The 19,174-nt window shown below is 55.1% G+C and overlaps 2 protein-coding genes across 8 annotated transcripts in view; one reads left to right on the top strand and one right to left on the bottom strand.

The window, feature by feature from the left end:
• Nucleotides 1-1,620, top strand: part of PISD (phosphatidylserine decarboxylase) — a 46,134-nt gene extending 44,514 nt beyond the window's left edge. For 6 of the 7 annotated variants that reach the window (XM_023185424.2, XM_023185423.2, XM_026447079.1 and 3 more), the window contains one exon: nt 299-774. In XM_023185424.2, the coding sequence (XP_023041192.1) occupies nt 299-523 (225 nt within the window). In that variant the 3' untranslated portion in view covers nt 524-774. Of the gene's footprint in view, nt 1-298 lie in introns of all 7 variants that reach the window. The other variant, XM_023185422.1, reaches the window with a different exon arrangement.
• On the bottom strand, nt 910-18,799 carry SFI1 (SFI1 centrin binding protein). Its single transcript, XM_026447078.1, has 19 exons — nt 18,780-18,799; nt 18,408-18,489; nt 17,917-18,095; nt 16,166-16,241; nt 15,595-15,690; nt 15,051-15,127; nt 13,584-13,686; nt 11,990-12,086; nt 8,755-8,915; nt 8,214-8,288; nt 6,878-6,952; nt 6,564-6,740; nt 6,239-6,492; nt 5,192-5,296; nt 4,806-5,037; nt 3,231-3,363; nt 3,030-3,108; nt 1,891-2,002; nt 910-1,803 (listed from the first exon to the last, which is right to left on the bottom strand). Exons 2-19 carry the CDS (start codon nt 18,408-18,410, stop codon nt 1,699-1,701), a joined length of 2,139 nt encoding a protein of 712 aa, XP_026302863.1. The 5' UTR covers nt 18,411-18,489; nt 18,780-18,799; the 3' UTR covers nt 910-1,698.
• Between the last annotated feature and the right edge of the window lie 375 nt (nt 18,800-19,174).

Here is a 19,174-nt window from a genome sequence, read left to right on the forward strand (position 1 = left end):
ACCAGCAGCCTTGGCTCCCACGGGTGCCACTCTCCCAGCACCATGCATGGAAACCACTGGGCCTGATTGTTCCCTGTCTTTCCTGGGCCCAGTTCACAGCAGGTGTCAAGACTGTGTGTGAGATCTGGCTAGACCGGGCCCACCTGGCCCTGAGATGCCATCCCCACCTCCCTTTTGGAGCTGGGTTGGATGGTGGTGGGGACAAGCAACAAAGGGAGTGGGTGGGACTCCAAACACGTGGGGTGACGCTGTGCACTTGGTGGCCCAGGCCCCGCTGACCCCCAGCCTATCACCACAGGACCTGCACACAAACAGCCCGAGGCACAGCAAGGGCTCCTACAACGACTTCAGCTTCGTGACGCACACCAATAGAGAGGGCGTCCCCATGCGCAAGGGCGAGCACCTGGGCGAGTTCAACCTGGGCTCCACCATCGTGCTCATCTTTGAGGCCCCCAAGGACTTCAATTTCCAGCTGAAAACAGGACAGAAAATCCGCTTTGGGGAGGCCCTGGGCTCGCTCTAGAGCCTCTCTCCTGATTATGGCTGCTAAGGGATCTTTTCCAAACAAAGTGAGGGTCTTTTAGAGAGGGAGGCCATGAGGCCATCCAGGTGAGGGCCTGCCTCAGGGTGGGTGAGAGTCTGACCAGGTAGGACTTGAATGACTCGGCTCCCACCTGTTGCGGAGGTGCAGACAAGTGGTGGTGAGAGCCCCCATCATGCCCTCAACCTATCCTGTTCCTTCTCCCTACAAATAAAAAGTGCAGGCTGGAATGATCTGTCACATTTGGATCTTTTTAAACACTGTATAGACGGGAGGTCCTGCATTCCCCACTGAACCTTCAGTTGGTCTCGACTGTCATTTTTTCTTGCTGCTCCTCCCCATCACCTGGGCTGTTTCCTGTTGGTCCCTTTTTTTTTTTTTTGGCCTTAACCCTCCTGCTGTACAGGGTGAGGTGCCTCCTTGGCACAGACTGTGGATGCCTCTTCCCTCAGCAGAGCCACACAGCCTTCATCACAGCTGCTTTCTGTTCCCAAATTCACCTCATCCTGCTCTTTAGAAAAAGCAGTCTTTGTGCTTGTGGCTGAATGCATCACCCTGGACTCTGCCAGTGTCTTCTGAGGACACATGATTAATGATACAGACCTCTGTAGGACCCGATGAGTGACCTTCTGGAGCTGGCCAGGTCCGTCGTTGCAGCAGGCAAGACTAATCACCAAACCTGCCACATGGCACCAGAATGAACAGGGCAGGCAGGTGGTAGGCCCAGCTGGGGACAGGGGAGCGTTTCTGTCCTCCCCGTATCCCTGCAGGAAATGTGGGAAAGTTGATGCTATTGATTGAGGGTCTGTCTTGGAGGCAGAGGGCCCTTGGTGGATAGTCGGTCAGTGCCTGGAAAACCTGTCCCAGTTATCAGGAATGCGGGCCTGGGGAGCCCCCAGTGGCGGGGACAGGGCCAGCGTTCATGTTGACCCTGGGGACGCTGTGAATTTCTCCTGCAGGAGAGCCATCATTGAACTTTTTCAACTGTATCAGTAGCACAGTATTTTTGTATGAAAAGTGGAGACTTCTGAACAGTAATTCATTTAATGGCAAAACATTTTGAAATAAAAAAATAAAACATAACTTTGTGTTCTGTTCCTGGAGGTGGCCTGAGGCCTCCCCGACAGCCCAGCACCTGCGTCCCTGGGGCAAACACGCTAGCACAGGGCCTGCCGCAGGGCCTGGATGCGAGCAATGCAGGTGCCAATGGGCTGGCGCTGAGCCTGGAGCTCCTCTGCCAGCTGCTGGATCTGCAGTTCCACCTGGAGCCAGGGAGGGACAGCCAGGGCTGAGAGGGAGCACAGCCCGGGGCGTCCCTACGGACACCTGGGGATGGCCTCGGGCCTCACCTCTTGCAGCTCTTTCTGCACCTGCTGCTCTACTTCCTGGTCCTCAGGTCTGGGCTCCTCTCTGCTCAGCTCCAGCCACCTGCGCAGGCTGCTCGCTTGCCGCTGGCAGGACCTGAGGGGTGGAGATACCTGCTATCTGCCAGGCTGGGTCCTTGGCAGAGCCCCATCCGGCTCAGAGAGTGGCACCTCCGCTAATTCTGAGGTGGGTATCAGGTGGAGAGAGAAAGGTAGTCTGGTAGGGCCCCCGACCTGAGCTGCAGGCCCCTGCTTGGGAGCCGAACACTTCTTTTTCCTCCCCCAGTCTCCTCCGCCTCCCGCAGCAGATACCAACTCAGGCGGGCCTGGGCGAAAACACACTTCTTGTCTCTGTTCCCCTGTGCAGAGGCAAGGATGAGGCGCCGGAGTCTGCTGCTCTCGAAGCTCTGAAGCTGCTGCATGATGATGGTCCCCAGACCACTGAGTGCAGTGGGTCTCGGGCCTGTCTCCTCTGCACTTTTTTTTTTTTTTGTGAGATGGAGTGTCACTCTGTCGCCCAGGCTGGAGTGCAATGGCGCGATCTCGGCTCACTGCAACCTCCGCCTCCCAGGTTGAAGCAGTTCTGCCTCAGCCTCCCAAGTAGTTCGAACTACATGCGTGCACCACCATGCCCGGCTAATTTTTGTATTTTAGTAGAGACAGAGTTTCACCATATTGGCCAGGCTGGTCTTGAACTCCTGACCCCATGATCCACCCGCCTCGGCCTCTCAAAGTGCTGGGAACAGGCGTGAACCACCACACCCAGCCCTTCTCTGCACCTTTAATATCAGTGTTATAATTAGTCATTGGGGACAGCATGGCCTCATTGGGTTTTTAGAGTTTTGCTCAAGTTTATCATCCCCCCACAGGAAGCAGAGCCTCTGTCCACAGGTGAGGCTGACTTGGGCCTTCCTCAGCAGCACCAAGCCAGGTCAAGAGCCATGGTGGAGACGGGGCCTTTCTGGACAGCACACACTGAGGGCTCCCCACACCCCTCCGTAGCTAGACCAAGACCACCCACAGGACCCTGGCAGCTGGCTCAGGGGAAATGGAACTGCCCGCCCACTTTTCCAAGCAACACCTGCTCCTGTAGCCAGGGCCGCAGGGCATTTCGCAGGGCTCACCAGAGGTTCTGCTTGGTGGTCTGGTAGTGCAGTAGTTGCTGCTGGATCCCCTCAAGTTCAGCCTCAAGGTCCAGGCTGCCTATGGCGACAGAAGTAAGCTTGTTTCAGACCATTTTCCCCTCTGGGACCAGGGTAAATAGCAAGTCCCAGGTCCGGGAGTGGCCTGAGTGCTTTCTGCCCTGACAGGCCCCAGGTACACACCTGCAGTTGAAAGCCCAGGCCCAGCCCTGGTGGCTGAGAAGTCCCCAGGAAGGAGTAGATGGGGGTCAGGGACACTGGCCAGGGATGGGGGGACCTGGGGCTTATCCCTAGCAGTAGCCGGCTGTGCTGACGCCTGCAAAGGAAAGAAGGGTGGATGCTCAGCAGGGAAGCTAGGAGGAAGCCAGGGAGGGAGGCACCAAGTCCTTGTCACTGCCTGCCCTGCAGGGGTGGGGGAAGACCAGGCCCCCAGCTGCAGGAGCTGGGCTTCCCAGGCACTGGCCGTGCTAGCTCATCCAGTGTCAGGCCTGCCCCTGCACACAGGACCTGGTACTGTAGGAGAAAGTCCCACAAGCAGCCAGGGAGTACCCCGTATCACCACAGTCCACCTCGCGCCTCCACTGCCTGAGCAGCTGTTCCTAGCCTTACCCAACTCCACCCCCACCTTGCTCTGAGCTCATGACCTTGCTGAGCTTCGACCTCAGTGAGAAGTGGTGAGAGGCCAGCGCTCTACAGCCTCCTCCATGCCCTCCTCTCCTGGTGAGTGGACTTGCCCCTTCCATCACCTAACAGGGGTCAAAACCCTTTCAACCCCACACACCATTCCAGCCAGGGTAAGTGGCCCCACAAGGTCTAACTCACCACAGGAACTGGTTCCTTCCTGCACCTTCATCCCCATTCAGGAACCAGCTGCTTTGGTGGCCTGAGAGCAGCTGTCACTCCATTACTGAGCTCTCACACCCCTGGCCATCCCCGCCCAGGCTCCCCACTTGGAGGCTCATCCCCTCTCTCCTTCCCCTGTACTCCTGCTAGAGGCCGCAGCGGCTCTGGGGTTACCTTCGGCCTGTGCTGAGGATTCTTCTCAATCTGGCCCTGACCTCTTCCTTGAAGGTCAGACTCAACGTTTGCTTTCTCTCAAGTTTGACATCAAGAACCTGGTTCAAAACACTCTTGACGCTTCAGCCCAAACCAGTCCCCACCCCCAGTTCCTTCTTCCAGTCAAAACTCTGTTCCCCAAGTTATTCAAGCCAGCAGCCCAAATCAGCCTGGATTCCTTCTTCCCCCTCACTCAGCAAATCCCTCAGAGCATATCCTGCTTCGTCGGCTGCCAAGAAAGTATCTGTCCCCTCTATGACAACCGCTGAGCCCAGGCCATCAGTATTGCTTGCCTGGACCACATGGTCATGGTGACCACAGCCTGCACAGAAACCTGCCATGGTGCTCCCCGCCAAAATCCTTCCCCGATTTCCTCTTCTCAAAGCCCAGGCTGCTTCTCACCATGGCTGCAGGACCCTACGTGATCTGCAGCCACATTACTGGCTGCAGGCAGGGGCTTTTCTTTGCTTGTCTCTGACTAGAATATAAGCTTCAGGATGGCAGGGCCCTTGGCTGGCTGTTCACTGCTGTGGCCCTTGGACCTGGTGTGTAGTGGCTACCTATGCTTGTCAAATGGATGAGTGGCCTCCCTGTGCCAAGGTTTTCCAGAAATGATGAGTACAGCTATGGCATGAGAAAGAGCACCAGAAGCCAGACCAAAGAGAGAGCCCCAGCGCCCAGGCCTGGTGGTGGAGTACGTACCCTGGCTGGTGCAGCCGCCCCGCAGGGCATGAAGGAGGAAGGAGGCAGCAGCAGCAGCTCCGGGCCTGTGCTTGCCGTCGGGGTCTGCTTTGGGCCAGGGGTGCTTGACAGGGCCCCAGGCAGGGGGCTGGGTGGGACTTGTGCTTTCGGGACCTCTGCCAGGAAGGGCCGCGTCAGGGAGGGGCCTGCTGGCTGAGCCATGCCTAGGCCATGTTCCTTGGGCTTCTGAGGCCTGAGCACAGGGAAGGCAAGAGCCTGGTCAGGCCACAGGACCCTCCTCTGGGACCAAGGAACAAGAAGGAAAGGGGGCCCCCCACCCCAGGACTGCCAAAACACAGGCCCCAGATGGAGGCGCCAGCTGCCTTTGGGGCCCCCTGACCACCTACCCCTGCCTGCCCATGGTGCCACACCCCAGGGACCTCTGGCTCTGCGAAGGCTCCAGCAGGAAGTGTGGGCGTCGCGGCTGCTTCCTCGCTGAGTGGGCAGTGTTGCTGGGAAGAAATATGGGGTCTGTTCCCCTGGGCTGACCAGGGGCTGCAGGGGGGTCTGAGATCTCTGTGGGACGGGGGTCGCTAGTCAGACCCCTCCAATTTTATAGGGAGACCGAAAGTCAGAGAAGGCGAGGCCAAGGTCAGCAAGTAAGCTGGGGTGGGCCTGGGCCACAGAGCTCCCAGCAGTTCTGACAAAAGGTACCTGACGCCAGGGGACTGCTTCACCCACATTGAGCAACCCCGGTAATGCAGGTCCATGTCCATGGGTCGCCAGGGTCCATGTCACAGGGGAGCAGCCTCTGAGATGTTCAGGCTCCCATCAAGGTCAGTCAGTGAGGGGCAGAGCAGCAACCGGGACCCAGGCCCCATGCACACACCTGACAACTCCCCCGGGGCCCAAGGCCCGAGCGGGTAGTGCTGGCTGCTGTGGGAGCCACCAGCTTCATCAGCATGGGGCGGGGCAGGGCAGGTTAGGGTTTGGGGAGACCACAGTCGGGGTGGGCAGAGGATAGGTGCCAGCCCACACAAGAAAGAGAGGCTTCTGACAAAAAACCAGTGTCTTGGCTGTGAGGGAGCAGAAGAGAGGCCAGCAGGCACGGGCAGGAGCTGAGCTTGTTCCCTTGTCAGCTATGTGTGTGACTCCGGAAGACTGTCAGCAGGACGGGCGAGAGGGTAGGAGGGTGTTGCAGAGGAAAGGACACCTATTTCCTGAACTTTGGCAGGCAAAGGAGAGAGGGTCTGGAAATCCCACTCCACTCCCTCTTGCTGGGGGAGGGATGGGGTCTGGCCGGAGAAGCAGCGATTCCCAGCAGCTCAGCTATGACAAGGCCGAGACCAGCCCGTCCTGTCCCCCGTCAGGGCCCAGTTTTCCTCCCTGCTACGCCATCCAACCTTTTGCCCAGGGTGGAAGCGAGGAGGATGAGGTGAGGACGGGCTACTCACAGTTCCAGGGCGTGGGGCTCCTCAGCAGCCAGGCGACCCAGAGCTCCCTGAAGCAGAGGAGCCTGTGGCCTCTTGGTTCCCAGGGTGGCATCCCCAGCCCCAGCGGCAATGCAGATGAGAAGGGGATCCTCAAACGTCACTTTCCTGCTGGGTGTGACGGCTGCCAGGGGCTGAGGCTTCCCACTCCGGCCCAGCACTTTCTGTTTCCAAAGCGTGGCACAGCGGCGGACGGCACGATGGAGACTGTGAGCCGCCTGTGACACAGCCTCTGGTCAGCTCATGCCACACCCTGCCTGCTCCCCAGAGGAAGGGGCCCTGGGCCTACCTGCACCTGCTGCTGGGCCTGCAGCTGCTGCCGGGAGGCCTTCATGCTGGCTGCAAAGCGCAGGAGCCGTGTGGCACCCTCCTGGAGGAGCTGCCCCTGGTAGGCCTGGAGCGCCCGCTGCAGCCGTGCCTTCTTCCTCCTCCTTTCCAGTACAAAGGCCAGCCACGTGGCCCACACCTCCAGGGAGGGCGGGAGGTGAGGCCCAGATCTCCCTATTTAGGGATCCCCCACAGACCAGGTGCCCTCCCTCCAACCAAGGCAGGGCTAAGGCCTGAGGGAGAGGCAGGGATGGCAGGATGCAGAAACACAATTACCTTTGCCTGCAGCGAAAAGGCCCAGAACCACAGGGCCCGCACTGTCGCCTGCTGCTCCTGCCTCCTGGCTGCCAGCTAGGGCCAGAAAGACCAGATCATTTCCCTGTTGCCCCTTCAGGGAGGCCGTGCTGATCACGGGGCCCTGCGTGATCTAGGTCTCTAGTTGAGACCTCTGGGCTCTCTCTCTAGTTGAGGCTCCCACTTCCTCCACTAGGAAGGACCAGCCCTGTGCCTGGCCGTGAGGTGCTCAACAGACGCTCCATCTGTGGCCTGAGGAAGGACCTTTAGGAAAGAAGGTGGCAAAGGGCTCCTGCAGGGGGATGTGTGGAGACAGCAGCCTGAGGTCTGGGGAACGGTGAGAACAGGACAAGACGGGAAGAGGGAGCTGGGGACGGGTGGGTGCTGCTCTGCGTGATCCCTCTTGGCTTTTTAGCAAGATCCCAGCAAGCCTTAAAACACATTTCATATTAATTTTTAAAACATTATCTTGATTTTGAGATGGGATCTCACTCTCATCTAGGCTGGAATACAGTGGCATGATCACAGCTCACTGCAACCTTGACCTCCTGGGCTCAAGCGATCCTCCCATATCAGCCTCCCGAGTAGCTGGGACCACAGGTGTGCACTAACTACACCCAGCTAATTTTTGTTTTTTGTAGAGATGGGGTCTATGTTGCCCAGGCTGGTCTTGAACTCTTAGGCTCAAGTAATCCTCCTGCCTCAGCCTCCCAAAATCCTGGGATTATAGGCGTAAGCCATCATGCCTGGCCCACTGATGTATTTTTTTTTTTTTTTTTCTTTTTTTTGTGAGGCAGAGTCTCGCTCTGTCGCCCAGGCTGGAGTACAGTGGTGTGATCTCGGCTCACTGCAAGATTTGCCTCCCAGGTTCACGCCATTCTCCTGCCTCAGCCTCCCGAGTAGGTGCCCGCCACCACGCCTGGCTAATTTTTTTGTATTTTTAGTAGAAACAGGGTTTCACCGTGTTAGCCAGGATGGTCTCGATCTCCTGACCTCGTGGTCCGCCTGCCTCGGCCTCCCAAAGTGCTGGGATTACAGGCGTGAGCCACCGCGCCCGGCCTCCACTGATGTATTTTTAAATACAACACTCTAGAAAGAGAAACCAGGCTTTGAAGTAACTGGTCTAACACAGGCCACAGATGGAACGAAGCTGATGTGCTCAGAAATGACAGGAAGGTAGTAAAGGAGGTGGCCCTGGGGGAGGGTGATAGTAAAAATATTGAACTAGAGGTATAAGCTGAAGGTCACTCATTGCCCAGGCCTCACACGCCAGAGGACAGAGAAGGAAGTATGGAGGGGACATCTCCTGGGTTCCCACCTGTTGTCTCCACTGGCAGAAGCAGGTCCGGCTGAGTCTCTGTGCCAGCAGTTGGGTACTCTGCCTGTGCAGGAGCTAGGGGAGAGCAAGTACACAGAGTGGGGTCCTGACCTAGCCTAGACAGCCTGCGGTGGGTCCTGATCTAACCATCTCTGCCCAGCTGAATGTCCTCCCATTGCTAGGAGTCCTGGATGGTGCCAGGGGTCTCCTGCATAGGCAGGGGGAGGCAGGGGGCGCCTAGAGGACTCACTCCGTAGGTCCCCCAGCACTGATAAGCTGCGGGTCAGCATGAACCGGGTTTTTAGGCTGAGCCGTCTTCTCTGGGAGACACTGGATTCTGGGGCTGGCTACCTGCTAGGCTCCACCAAATGCCCAGAAAGGCTCCTGCAGCCTTGTCCTACAGGACCCCAAACCACGTACCACTCACACCGGCTGCATGGAGTGCTGTCAGGAGAGACCCCTTCCTGAGATATGGTCTCCTGGCCTGGCCACCCCTTGCCAGGCAAGTGGAACTTGGGAGAGTTGCCACCGTCGGCCTCACCCTCTTTCTGACACACTCCAGATGGTGCATCTTCCACCGGGCCAGCCCCTCCAGCAGCAGCTGCCGGCGGTGGTGTTGGACTGCCCTCTCCAGCTGCAGTCTCTGCTGGGCTGACCTCCGGCTGCAGTCCCGCCAGCGCTGAAACCAGGTCCGCAGACAGCCTAGATCCAAGTCAGAGTTCGCTGTTGTGTGGGATTTCCACCAGTGACTACGTAATGGTGAAGGTGCAGAGAGGAGAGATGGCTGTGCGGGCATTGAGTCCAGGTGTCCGGCCCACACGGTGAAACTACCGCATGTGGACCCTGGCCCCTCTCTAGGGACAGCTCTGGCCACCTTTGCCAACAGTGAACCCCCTAGAGACTGGAACCAGCTCTGTTTACCATTGTGCTCTCCAAGGGCCCTCCCAGAGCCACAAGCCTGTCCACAGCCTCCACAGGGGTGCCAGGGGCCCCCGTAAGAGTCACATACAAAATGCTGCTGGGCGCGTGGAGGAAGACCCTCAGTCTGAGGGAGGAGGAGGAGCCCCCACTTGAGCTGCAGCAGCTTGGAGGAGAGGGCAGCCTGTTTTGCCAGGGTGGAAACCGAGGCCCAGTCAGAGCAGTCAGACCAGCCCAAGCCGCGGCTGGGGAGGAGTGGCTGGTCGCCAGGCCACGTCTTCTGGCTCCCCGGGTTCTGCAGGCACGAGCCATATCCTGTATTTTGTTTTTGTGTCACAAGATTCTCCCTTTAGTGAATCTTTCTTGGGCCCTGAGAGAACTTTCTTTTTGAGACAACAGAACAGGGTTGAGAGCAGGGCACAGATGCCAAGATGAGGAGCCCTCCAGGCCCACCGGGGCAGGCAGAGAAGGCGGCAGATCACAAGCAGGAGGCGCCCATGTTAGTGCTGTATGCTGACGTCTGGGCTCTGTCCTAAGTGTGTATCTCTCTACCCGTCACTTGGTTGATCTCCACAACAACCCCAAGAGGTAGGCACTGTTATCCCCATTTTACAGATGAAGACACTGAGACTCAGAGAGGGGCCCTGCTGGAAGCCACATGCATAGCCAGGTTATGACCGCCAGCCTGCGCTTCTTCAGCACTCTGCATAATAGGTCTTGCGACATCCTCCCCTCAGTCCCTCCTCCAGCTCCACCCTTGGCCTGCCAAGGTGTGCCTGAGACACTGAGGCCTTAATATAAGCCAGGCAATTGTTCCTCAGGTATTTACTGTATACCTACTACGTGTACACTGTCTTGCTGCCCAGTCTCCCAAATGTGTCATGCCATCTGTAATGGACGTGGCAATCCAAACCTGCCACTGCCTCCTTCTAAGGAAAGTCCTTCAGAGAGCAGCGGCTTCGGGCAAAACTCAAACCCGTAGCCTCTAACTTCCCACCACGGCCAGGAGTGGGCACCTGACCCTTAAGGCTGCCGACCCAAACTGGCCAGAAGCCTCTGGAGCCTGAAGCTGCACGGTCAGGTGCCCAAAGGGTCAGGCGCAGAAGCTCCAGAGCCCAAGGACTGGCTAAACCCCTCAGCTTCTTTCTTAGTGAACTAGAAACACAGTGCTGGTTTCTGAGCTGAGTTCCAGAACCCAGCAGCACATTCGTCGTGCAGTAATGCAGCCGTGTGGGATGGCTGACCCCAGGGTTTTGTCGCTAGGACTTGTTGAAACATGCTCATTAACACATGCTACAGTCAGAACCAAACCAAAGCTGATGTAGTTTTGTCCTGGAGCAAACTCTATTAAACCAACTCAACAACTTGGTCAATTTCTTTATGGGCCAATTTAAACAATTTCTAATTGTTTTCACTTTTGTTTGTATTTTCATTTATTCTAAAAATGAGCTGTCCCCTTCAGCGTGTCAGATTCTTCTGCTATGGGACCGCTGGCTGTGTTAGGAGACAGCTCCCCACGGGTCTGCTGTGTGTCTGTGCATCTTGCAAGCAGGGGCGTCGTCTCCTGTTCTAGACTCTTTCCAAAGATTTTTTAAAAGAGACTGGGTCTTGGCTAGGCGTGGTGGCTCATGTCTGTAATCCCAGCACTTTGGGAGTCTGAGATGGATGGATCACGAGGTCAGGAGATCGAGACCACCCCAGCTAACACGATGAAACCCCGTCTCTACTAAGAATACAAAAAATTAGCCCAGTGTGGTGGCGGGTGCCTGTAGTCCCAGCTACTCGGGAGGCTGAGGCAGGAGAATCGCTTGAACCCCAGGAGGTAGAGGTTGCAGTGAGCCAAGATCGTGCCACTGCACTCCAGCCTAGGAGACAGAGCGAGACTGTCTCAAAAAAAGAGAGAGACTGCGTCTCATTCTGTCACCCAAGCTGGAGTGCAGTGGTGTGATCATAGTTCAGTGCAGCCTCCAGCTCCTGGGCTCAAGTGATCCTCCCACCTCAGGCTCCCGAGTAGCTAGGACTACAGGTGTGTACCACCGTGCCCTGCAATCTTTCCAAAAATGTATATACAGCAGGCAGTGGGACTTCCCGAGATCGAATTAGAAAGTGCTGGCCCCTAAACATTCAAGGGCCCAGCTACACAAGGAAGCAGGACGCTAACACAGTGGAGGCCGACCTGACAAGCGGCAAGGACTTTCCTGTCAAAACAACGTCCCCCAAACACCCCAAACTCCTCCATTCCAGCTTCTTTTATTTCTCTGTAGATCTCAAGCTCCAGCCTTTCATTTTAACATAAATTGGTTGGCAATCAGTTGGGAATATATTTCTAAGATATACTGGACTGAACAGTACCCACTCCACACCTGCTGTATCCATGCCCTTCCTGGAACCTCACAATGTGACTTTATCTGGCACTAGGCTGGCTGCAGATGTAATTGGTAAGGATGGCGTCACACTCAAGTAGGGTGGGTCCTTCATCCCATATGACCAGAGTCCTTCTAAGGGACCCAGACACAGGAAGGGAGTGACATGTCAAGATGGGGCAAAGACTGGAGCAATGGGTCTGCACGTCCAGGAGAGCCACGACAAGCAAGAAACAAGCTGGGAGAGGCAAGGAAGGACTGGAGCCTGAGGAGGAACACGGCCCTGCCACACCTTCATCTCTAACTGCCAGCCTCCAGAACTGAGAGGGTAATTCTGTGTTGTCTGAAGACTCCCAGTCCGTGGTACTTTGTCATGGCAACCACTGGGAACTGGCATGTATGAGGAGGAGACAGACTTATGGGGCCACAGGGACCCCCACAACAGTGCTGCCGTCACATTCCTCAACACGACTTGCTTCTGGGGACCCCACTTACTCCTGTCCAGCACCTTCCGGGCCTCCCAGATGGCAGAGTCCTCCTGCTGTCGGTAATATATCTGCACTGACACAGCTTCCCGCCACTGGACCAGGACCTATGGGCAGGCAAGGAGCACAGCAACAGTCACTACACCTCCTGGCTTCCGGGGCCACCCAAGGTCTGTGACGGTGGCTCCTGGAGAGGCAAGGCCAAGCTGCTGCCATTTGCTTCTCACACATGCTCCAGGAAGTAACTGCCATGCCCGCAGACCGCTAAGCAATAGGACAGGGCCCCAGCCCCTCGCAGGAAGCCCAGCATCTCGGCTGCTGGGACTCTTCTACCAGGATTTCCATATCATACCCTGCCATCAAATAGTGAAGTCATTACATACATGGGTCTTCATTCTATTTTATTTATTTATATAACTTTTTTTTGAGACACAGTCTCGCTCTGTCACCTGGGCTGGAGTGCAGTGATGTGATCTTGGTTCACTGCAACCTCCACCTCCCAGGTTCTAGCGATTCTCCTGCCTCAGCCTTGCCTCAGCCTTCCGAGTAGCTGGGATTACAGGCACGCGCCACCATGGCCGGCTAACTTCTGTGTTTTTAGTAGGGATCAGGTTTCTCCATGTTGGCCAGGTTGGTCTCAAACTCCTGACCCCAAGTGATCCACCCAACTGAGTCTCCTAAAGTGCTGGGATTACAGGCGTGAGCCACGGCGCCCGGCCGCTATTACTGTTTAGTAAATGGAACACACATACGTTGTATACATTCTTCTGTATGAGCGATGCCTACAAAATCACAATAAACAAAACACTTGCCCAGGGGATGCCTGGTGCCCGCTCCGCAAGCTGTCATGAACTCCATTCCCACCAAAAAGGCCTCCTCGTCAAGCTCTGGAGTCAAGCAAAGACTCCTGTGTTCCTCTTCCAGGGGAAGGCAGGCACAGGCTAGCTCCAGAGTTTTTTTTCTTCTTCTTTTTTTTTTTTTGAGACAATCTTGCTCTGTTGTCCAGGCTGGAGTGCAGTGGTGCAATCTCGGCTCACTGCACCTCCTGGATTCAAAGCGCCCGTAATCCCAGCACTTTGGGAGGCCGAGGTAGGTAGATCACCTGAGGTCAGCAGTTCAAGACCAGCCTAGCCAACATGGTGAAACCCCATCTCTATTAAAAATACAAAAATTAGGCGGGCGTGGTGGCACACGCCTGTAGTCCCAGCTACTCGGGAGGTTGAGGCAGAAGAAATTGCTTAAACCTGGGGGATTGGAGGTTGCAGTGAGCTGAGATGACACCACTGCACTCTAGCCTGGGTGACAGAGTGAGACTGTCTCAAGAAGAAAAAAAAAAAAAAGAAAGAAAGAAAATACTGGTTCTGATAAGAACTAGTTCACTTATGATGTGTTATGTTTCTATTTTAATGCATATTGGTTTGTAATTCAGTAAAAAACTAAACATGTGCCCACATGGATGTGTGTGTGTGTGCTGGAGGAAAGTTACCCATTTCTAGGTTCCTTATTCAGTTCAAATCTCTGGCACCACCCCCTACATCCCACGCCCTCACCAGAACACAGTCCCCAACTCTCCTGGGTGACCAGCTTGCCTCCTTATACCTCACCTTGGAACACATGGTCCTTCTGTAATGAGTACTTGCTTGAAAGGTTTTTTTGGCTTCATCCACTCGGGCCATGGTGTTCTCTTTCCAGCGACGCAATGCCCCTCTGCAGGTGCATGGGTGTGCGGAGGGCAGATGACACCAGGATGGAGAGAGAAGGGAGGCTTCTGTGAATCATTCCTACTTCTTCCCCTACTCCTGAGTCAGGGACTCTACACCTAAGAATGTCTGTTTCACCAACACCCATGTTTACACGCACGTCTATGTCCAACAAATGGCTACTGAGCAGCTGCTCTGGGCTGGGCACCAAGAATGCATGAGGGACCTAGCACTGCTGGAGACCAAACTCCAGGTGCTACGGGGATAACAGGGCATAACCAGACAGCGGCAACACAGGTGACTCACACTGATGAGAGCAGTGTGGGGAGACGGAAGCCAGAAGGCTGCCTGTGCCGCTGCTGAGTTAGCTCGGGGAGTTCTCGCTTATTCCGCCCTGTCTCAAGAGCGGGATGGGCGCTCTATGGGACCCCATATGAGGGATGGAGGCGTTTATTGTATTTACTTTTTAGAGGCAGGGTCTCTCACTCCATCACCCAGACTGGAGAGCAGTGGCATGATCACGGCTCACTGCGGCCTTGACCTTCAAGGCTCAAGTGACCCTCCCACCTAAGCCTCCCAAGTCCCTGAACCACAGGCATACGTGACCATGCCTAGCTAATTTTTTTATATTTAGTAGAGACAAGGTCTCGCTGTGGTGCTCAGGCTGGTCTGGAACTCCTGGTCTCAAACAGCCTCCTAAAGTGCTGGGATTACAGGCGTGAGCCACTGTGCCCAGCTAAGGATGGAGGCGTTGAAAGTCCACGAGACCCACTGCCCACAGGCCACCAGGAATATCATGTGCTGAACAAATACAAAGGAAGGAAATGAAAGAGGGGCATGTGGGAGGACCACTGGGAAGGAGCGAGGTTAGAGTTTGGTTTAGAAAGAGTGGTAGAAGCTGCAGAAGCGCCTCACAGGGGTGAGCTGTGCAGATGGTCTGACAGGGCCTAGAGGTGATTCTGGAGAGTCAGTGACAGGCCTGCAGAGCAAGCTGGAAGGGGACTGCCTGGAAATTGACAGGAAAGGGAGCTGCTGCAGCCTCTGGAGTGGAAGAGACGACAAGGTGCCTTGCAAAGCTGCGTCTTGCAGTGTGAAGCAGGGAGGAAAAATGCTCAGAAGAGCAAAACAAGTGGCCTTTAAGGCATGCAAGTGACAGCTGCTTTCCAAGGTCCCGCTCTGTACACAGCAAGGGCTTAAGACAAATGCAGGCGAACCCGTGAGTGAAGTGGAAAAGCCAAGACCATGGTATTAGCTACTAGGAACCTGGAATCATCCCCCACCTGGCCCTTGGCAGGACTCCCTAAAAGGCTGGGGTTTGGAGTGCGTTCCTCGTTCCACAGTCAGAGCCTGGGAGGCTCCCGGGAGACTCACCGCAGCAGCTGCCTGTTGTGCTGGCTCTCCCTGGCTGCCACCTCCTGGAGGATGCTCCGTACCCTGCCCTGGTAAGTCTGTAGGGGACAAGGAAGACTGAGGCTGCCCTTGGGCCCACACTTCTCCCTGTTTAGGCAGGTCTCAGAGGTGCCTCTACCACAAGGCTGCCATGCCCAGAGCACTCAAAAAGGGCAGGGAGAGGCCAACAGCCCCTGGTCCCAGGGCCAGCAGACCCTCCCAGACGACAGGGAGAAACTGTCTCACAGGCCCTCACCTGCTAAGTCAAACCATGGGACTCCAGGGCAAGGAACTGCTTTCACTACAAGGCTGGTACCCACTGACAGCACCTGTTTCCACTTGGCCAAGCAAGAATCAAAGAACCCTGTGGCCTAAGGCCCGCTGTCTGGGGCACTTGCTTGGTTTGAGGTGCGTCACATTACTCTGTTCTGGGAGGGACAGGAAGAACAAAGAAGGGAAACAAAGTCTCCAGAAACCTCCCCAGTCCCCACAGCACGGAGATCAGGAGGGAAGCAGCAGCTCCTACCACCCACGCCTGCAGCGCCCTGTGCCGCACTCTCTGCTGGTGGTGCAGATCTGCTTGCATCAGCTTCCGCCGCTCTGCTCCCCGCACGGCCAGGCACTGCAGACAGAGGAGAAAGTGGCCACCGTGGGCTGGGTCTGAGTTGGGGGTGGCTTCCTGCTTTGCCTCCGTTTTATATGTCATCTGTGTGAGTGTAAATTACTTAACCTCTCCGGCCCCATCTATAAATATGCGCTTCTTAGGGGTTCTGTGATGACTGGATGAGGCAAGTGCTTGATTTGCAGTAAATGCTCAATTGTGAGTTTAAACGTTTTTTACACTCAGTAGAACTCCTGTAAATGGTTAGATCAGGAATTTTAGACGCAGTAAGTTCAAATAAGAACAGCCTAGTATCTGAAAGAACACAAAATTTTGAGCCAATCATCTCATAAAACTGAGTTAACACTTTATGTGCTGCCTGTTCTCTTCCTTCAGCTCAGAGGTAGGTGGTGTGGCCCATACATCGCCTGAGTACTGACACACGGCCCACCTGTCCAAAAGTCATACACGGGTGGCACTCGCAACCAAGCCTTACCTCCCTCCACTGGCTCCAGGCCCAGCGCAGGAGCTGGGCCATGTGGAATTCTGCTGCCCGCACCCTGCCCGTCCTCCTGTGGGGAGATGGCAGAGCTCAGTGCTGCAGCCCCCACCCAGCAAGGGCACCCTCTACGGGCTCCTCCTCACAGTCCATGGCCCTACCTGGTTAAGTTTTGGGGGGAGCAGAGACCCTCTCTGAAGAGCTGCCAAAGAACTTGCACTCTCGGAAAAAAGCACCCATGATCACATGTTGGCCTACTTCCCAGGGCTTCAAGTGCCACTGAAGCTCACATGTGCAGGTGTGAAGCCCCCGATTGAGAAAGTGGTTAAACATGGTCAGAGTTTGACAGGGAGTGAGATCCTCAGAACACACAGTGGATACTGAAAGGCCCCAAAGCAGGACAGCCTCTGCAGTGGACACATGGGCTGCCTACCCTCCTCTCTCTAACTACGTGGTGTGGTTAAAAACTGCCACAGCCCACCCACTGGCCACAGCTCCTGGTCCCTATCCCTTATCTGCAGCGGTCAGCTATCACAGCATGGGCCCATCAGTTTATTCCCTGCTATGGCCACTTTTGTTTGTTTGAGGCAGAATCTTGCTCTATTGCCCAGGCTGGAGTGTAGCGGTGCCATCTCGGTTCACTGCCACCTTCGCCTGCTGGGTTCACACAATTTTCATGCTTCACTCTCCTGAGTAATTGGGATTCCAGGCTTGTGCCACCACGCCTGGCTAATTTTTGTATTTTTAATAGAGATGGGGTTTTGCCATGTTGGCCAGGCTGGTCTTGAACTCATCAGCTCAAGTGATCCACCTGCCTCAGCCTCCCAACCTGGTTATGGTCACTTCGAATGGGCCCCAAGTGTAAGCAGGATGTGGCCAATGAGCAGGACCTCCCCAATCCACCAAGAACTTCTATGCCCAGCCAAATTCCTGAGGCTGTGAGTTCCATGAGGTACCCCAAGGTCCTGCTGTTACAACCCTTTTTTTTTTTTTTTGAGACGGAGTTTCGCTCTTGTTGCCCAGGCTAGAGTACAATGGTGCGATCTTGGCTCATCATAACCTCCACCTCCTGGGTTCAAGCGATTCTCCTACCTCAGCTTCCCTAGTAGCTGGGACTACAGGCATGCAGCACCATGCCTGGCTAATTTTTTTTTTTTTTTTTGAGGCAGAGTCTCGCTCTGTCTCCCAGGCTGGAGTGCTGTGGCCAGATCTCAGCTCACTGCAAGCTCCGCCTCCCGGGTTCACGCCATTCTCCTGCCTCAGCCTCCCGGGTAGCTGGGACTACAGGCGCCCGCCACCTCGCCCGGCTAGTTTTTTTTTTGTAGTTTTTTAGTAGAGACGGGGTTTCACCGTGTTAGCCAGGATGGTCTCGATCTCCTGACCTCGTGATCCGCCCGTCTCGGCCTCCCAAAGTGCTGGGATTACAGGCTTGAGCCACTGCGCCCGGCCTAATTTTGTATTTTTAGTAGAGACAGGGTTTTTCCATGTTGGTCAGGCGGGTCTCGAACTCCTGACCTCTGGTGATCTGCCCACCTCAGCCTCCTGAAGTGCTGGGATTACAGGCATGAGCCACTGTGCCCGGCCAACCTAGTTTTAGTTAGACTCTTTTAGGTTGAACTTCCAGAACTTACAACCAGAGTCTGGGGTAAAGCAATCCTCCAGACCGGCACTTGGACCTAACGGTGCTGCTGATACAATCAAAGCTGGCCTTGGAGAGAAAGGCTTTTAAGGCAGAACTGGCCACTCACTCTGTTCTGAGCCCTTGGGCACTTTCCCTCCAGAGGCAGAAAGCTTTCTTGAGCTGCCCATGGCGATGGTGAGCACAGGCCACTGTTTGCCACTCCTGCTCCTGGTGACGTGCTGCTGCCTGCTGGTGCCACGTGAACCAAGACCTATGCAGAAGCTGTCGCTCTGCATGAAGGATGGCCTGAGGCAGGACAGGAAGGAGAGAACAGAGTAAGTCAAGTAGGAGAGAGGCACAGAACCAAGGAAGAATTTACAGGCCACAAATAATGACTAAGGCAAAAGGAATGGACGTCAGAATGTGGTACAGCCCAGAAGCTGTTTGTAGGCTCCACTGAGAAAGGACAGATGCCCCAGAGCCTGCCCTGCCTCAAGAGTCACAGGCAGGAGCCCTCTAGTGAGGTCCGAGCAACTTCCTGAGGAGGGGAGACCATGAGTGCAATGGCTTGAATCAGATCCTGCCCATCCACACATCTCCTCAGGCGCAGCCACTTACCATTCTCTCTGCCAGGCGGTTTTCTTGATGCTGAAAAGTCTTCTGCCTCCAGATAGAAAATACCTGCTTCTCTAATGTCTCCCTAAAAAACAAGGAAGAATATAAAGCACTTAACAAAACCAAAAATTAACCCAAACAGAACTAGAAGTTCCAAATAATTGGATTTTTCCTTTTATACCATGCTATCGTGTAAGAGGTGAGTTAAGTGGCTGGGCACAGTGGCCCATGTCTGTAATCCTAATACTTTGGGAGGCCAAGGCAGGAGGACTGCTGGAGGCCAAGACTAGCCTGGGCAACATAGCAAGACTCCATCTCTACAAAAAAATTTAAAAATTGCTGGGTGTGATAGTGTGTGCCTGTAGTCCCAACTACCTGGGAGGCTGAGGTGGGAGGATCGCCTTAGCCCAGGAGTTTGAGGCTGTGGTGAACTATGATCATGCCACTCCACTCCAGCCTGGGCAACAGAGTGAGACCCTGTCTCTGAAAAAAAGAAAAGAGGTGAATAAGCTTAGATGAGGGAGAAAGCAACACAAAGAGAAAGGGAAGGAAAGCAGACAGCCAAAAAACCACAAACTTTTAAAAAGGCCAACATTTTCCAAGTTATTTCTGGTATCAGCCAAGCCTTCACCCCGTACGAAAAAGAGTTCGACCCTGAGACCCCAGGTCTTCATTAATTCTATACTGACTTAACAACACTGATAAAGGATTGTTCGTGGAGGCCTTTCCAGTGCACACTGACCAATCCTTTGGGGACTTGTTGAAAAACA

This window comes from Piliocolobus tephrosceles, chromosome 19 (assembly GCF_002776525.5).
Source record: "Piliocolobus tephrosceles isolate RC106 chromosome 19, ASM277652v3, whole genome shotgun sequence".
NCBI lineage: Eukaryota > Metazoa > Chordata > Mammalia > Primates > Cercopithecidae > Piliocolobus > Piliocolobus tephrosceles.